The 3,097-nt window shown below is 58.3% G+C and overlaps 1 protein-coding gene across 1 annotated transcript; it reads right to left on the bottom strand.

The window, feature by feature from the left end:
- Window positions 1-1,487: 1,487 nt before the first annotated feature.
- On the bottom strand, window positions 1,488-2,881 carry LOC128141144 (G-protein coupled receptor 183-like). Its single transcript, XM_052785707.1, is given in 2 exon segments — window positions 1,488-2,810; window positions 2,813-2,881. Coding segments are annotated over 2 exon segments (1,110 nt in total). The 3' UTR covers window positions 1,488-1,769.
- Between the last annotated feature and the right edge of the window lie 216 nt (window positions 2,882-3,097).

Genomic DNA, 3,097 nt, shown 5'->3' with positions numbered 1-3,097 from the left:
CACTGTTCTCCTGGCAGCCCCCGCCGCGGTCACACGGGAATTTGAGTTACAAAGATGCCAGAGCCGAGCTCCTCTTAGCACAAGTAGGTGATGTTAGGGGAGATAGCTGCCAGCTGTGGGTGGGGAGGTTCAGGCTGGACGGTGGGGAAAAAGTTTTCATCCGGAGGGCGATGCCGCATGGCGGGGGGAACCCTCCTTGCTTGGAGTTTCCAAGCCTCGGCTAGGCGAAGCCGTGGCCAGCCGGACATCGTGCCAGCCATGGTCCTGCTTTGAGTGGGCTGTTGGATGAGGTGATGCAGAGCGGCCCCTTCCAGCCAACACTCCTTTGACAAGTTAATAGGGCAACTACCAGCCTCGCCAGACTCCTTTAGGGTGTCCAGACCATTGATATCCTTGTATTATTGCATACCAGCTCTTCCTTGTCCATTATAACATGCTTTTTAGGACACGGGCTCTCTGCAGGCCAGCACCGAGGTTAGACCTGCTTTGAGGAGGGCTCAGATAACCTCCTGAAAGGACCTACTGGAGTCCCTTTCCCACCTGAATTATTTTAGGCATGGGATATTTCAGGATGCTACAGTTACCCGTACCGAAAGTAAAACCGTCATCATCCAAAAGCTCATTCATGCGCATTTAAAACAATAAAGGGCTGCACGTAACTATCGTTAACTTTCTAGCCATAAAGAAAAGTTATTACCTTCAAGAATGATTTGTATTAATCAAAAGCGTCTGTTTGCAAAACTTCTTCAGGTTTGCTTTTCAGCAGAATAAAGCTGCTTTTTTTTCCTCTTCATGTCTCTGTGCATGTCTCTGTCCCTTCCAACCTCAAGCGGAAGACCAGCCATCCCAGGAACTGTGAAATCCTACGCGTGGGTTTTTTATCGTAGTCCGGTGGCTTCAGAAAAAAGCCGAGGAGGTCGCCGCTCCTGCCGACTTTCTCCTCGTCACACGGGCACCCGACGTCTCGGGGCTCCTCCTCTCACTCTGGCAATAGTCACACGTAACCTGCCCTTAACAAGGCGCTCGGACTCGTCAAGGCACCGGGTTCAAGCAAAGGTCAGTCAAGGTCACGTAAGGCCACCCTCAGCCCTCATCCCCTTGTCCCCTTTCCTCCACTCCAAGTTAAGGAGGGCTGGGAACCTTTCCCCGGCGAGTCCCCCTGGGGTGGGTTCACAGCCTTACAGCCGAGCTGCCAGCCAGGCCAGCCCCAGCATCCCCTTCCCGGCGGCGGGTCCTGGGGCGACCGCAGTCCCGTCAGCCGTGAGGAAGGGGCACCCGGGGGAAGGAGCAGCCTCCCGAGTGGCGGACGCAGGCAGCAGGGCTCCCAGGAGCTTTGCAAATTCACGTCCTCGCCCCTCTGCCTTGAAGAAGGGCTTTTTCCAGCAGATCCCACGTGCAGCGCCCGGGCGCAAGAGCGGGACGCTGGGCTGCCATTTGTTGGTGCGGGGAAGGAGCTGTAGGCGACTTTCTGCCTGGAAGTAACATCCCAGCCTTTTCCTGAAATGCCCTGAGTCCGTGTGCTCCGTGCTGGCTGCCCCGAGGCCTGCGGGGATGCTGCCCCAGCACTACGGGGCCGGTGCAAGGGAAGGGGGCAGAGAGGCAGGGACAGCCATGGTGGTTACCAGCAGCCACCGGCCCCCGGCTCCAGGCAGGTTTGCGACGAAGCCTGTCAGAGCGGCTGGTCCTGCTCTGCAGCCCGGTTCCAGCTCCTTGCCGCTGGGGATGGTCCATAAGCTGCAGGCCAGAGCGAAAGGGAGGGGGTCATGCCGCTAGACAGAGACGGAGCCGGGCGGCTGGCTGTTGCTGTTGCTCTCGGATGGGGTCTTGGCGGTGGAGGAGGTGGCCATCGAGCCGCTGTTCCTGAAGATGCGGAGCAGCCTCCGCTTGTAGCCCCGGAAGGCGAAGAAGTAGATGATGGGGTCGATGCAGCAGTTGAGGTTCATGAACGCCACGGTGACTTGCAGGGACATCTTGAAGGCTTGCTGCTCGCGGCAGGACGGCTGGTAGAGGATCTTCCTGACCATGAACTGGACGATGTTGAGGTGGTAGGGACTGAAGCAGAGCAGGACGGCCAGCAGCACCACCAGGATGACGGTGAAGGCCCGGCGGTGGTGCCCGTTCTTCACCGTCAGTGGATTCTCCTTGGCCGTCTGGCAGAGCTTGAGGTTGATCCTCACGTAGCACACCAAGATGATGCCCACGGGCAGGAAGAAGCCGAGCACGCAGGCCCCCAGGAGCAGGTAGGGCAGCTTGGGAATCTCCTCGAAGTTGAAGTACTCCATGCACGTCAGTTTGTCCCCCATCCTCCGCGTCATGGGCCGCAGAAGCAGCGGCGCCGTCTGCAGGAACACCAAAGACCAGATGAGGACGCAGACGCCCCTGGCACGGCTCATCTTCCGAATCCTGCCGGGGTGCCTGGTGCGCACCACGGCGATGTAGCGGTCCACGCTTACGCAGGTCATGAAGTAGATGCCCACATAGGTGTTCATGTAGAAGATGAAGGCTGTGGCCCGGCAGAACCAGTCCCCGAAGGGCCAGTCAAACTCCAGGACGTAGTAGGCGATCCTGCCCGGCAGTGCCAGGGTGAAGAGGGCATCGGAGAGGGCCAGGTTCACCAGGTAGAGGTCGGTGGAGTTGAGTTTCTTCTTCCTCCGCTGGAAGGTGATGCAGAGGGCCAGGATGTTCCCGCAGGCGCCGAACACCAGCAGGGCGGTGTAGAAGAGGGAGAAGGTGATTTTGGCGGAGAAGTGGTGGTTGTGCACGTTGCAGCTGCTCTGGTTGCTGGAGGTGAGGTTGGCGGGCGGGAACACGGCCTCCGCAACAGCCATTTCCGCGGTGCCTCGCGAGCTCTTGCCCTCTCCCTTGGAATAAGAACAGACATGAAACTTGCAGCTTATCGATAATGGGAGCCGCACCTGTAGGGCTGGCCCTCGTCACGAAGTGAAAGGCCTGTCCCCCCCCCTCCCTGCCACCCCCCTGGCAGCACACAGCTCGAGTCATTTGGAAAAATGCATCTCTTGTGATTTCGGGCACCAGCGTCTCAACAAAGGCTGTGACTCATTGTCTTCTTGTCACCAGCTCCTCTTATTTTTGTTTT

The sequence above is a fragment of the Harpia harpyja genome, chromosome 4 (genome assembly GCF_026419915.1).
Source record: "Harpia harpyja isolate bHarHar1 chromosome 4, bHarHar1 primary haplotype, whole genome shotgun sequence".
Taxonomy (NCBI): domain Eukaryota; kingdom Metazoa; phylum Chordata; class Aves; order Accipitriformes; family Accipitridae; genus Harpia; species Harpia harpyja.
This window is presented reverse-complemented; position numbering and strand designations above follow the sequence as displayed.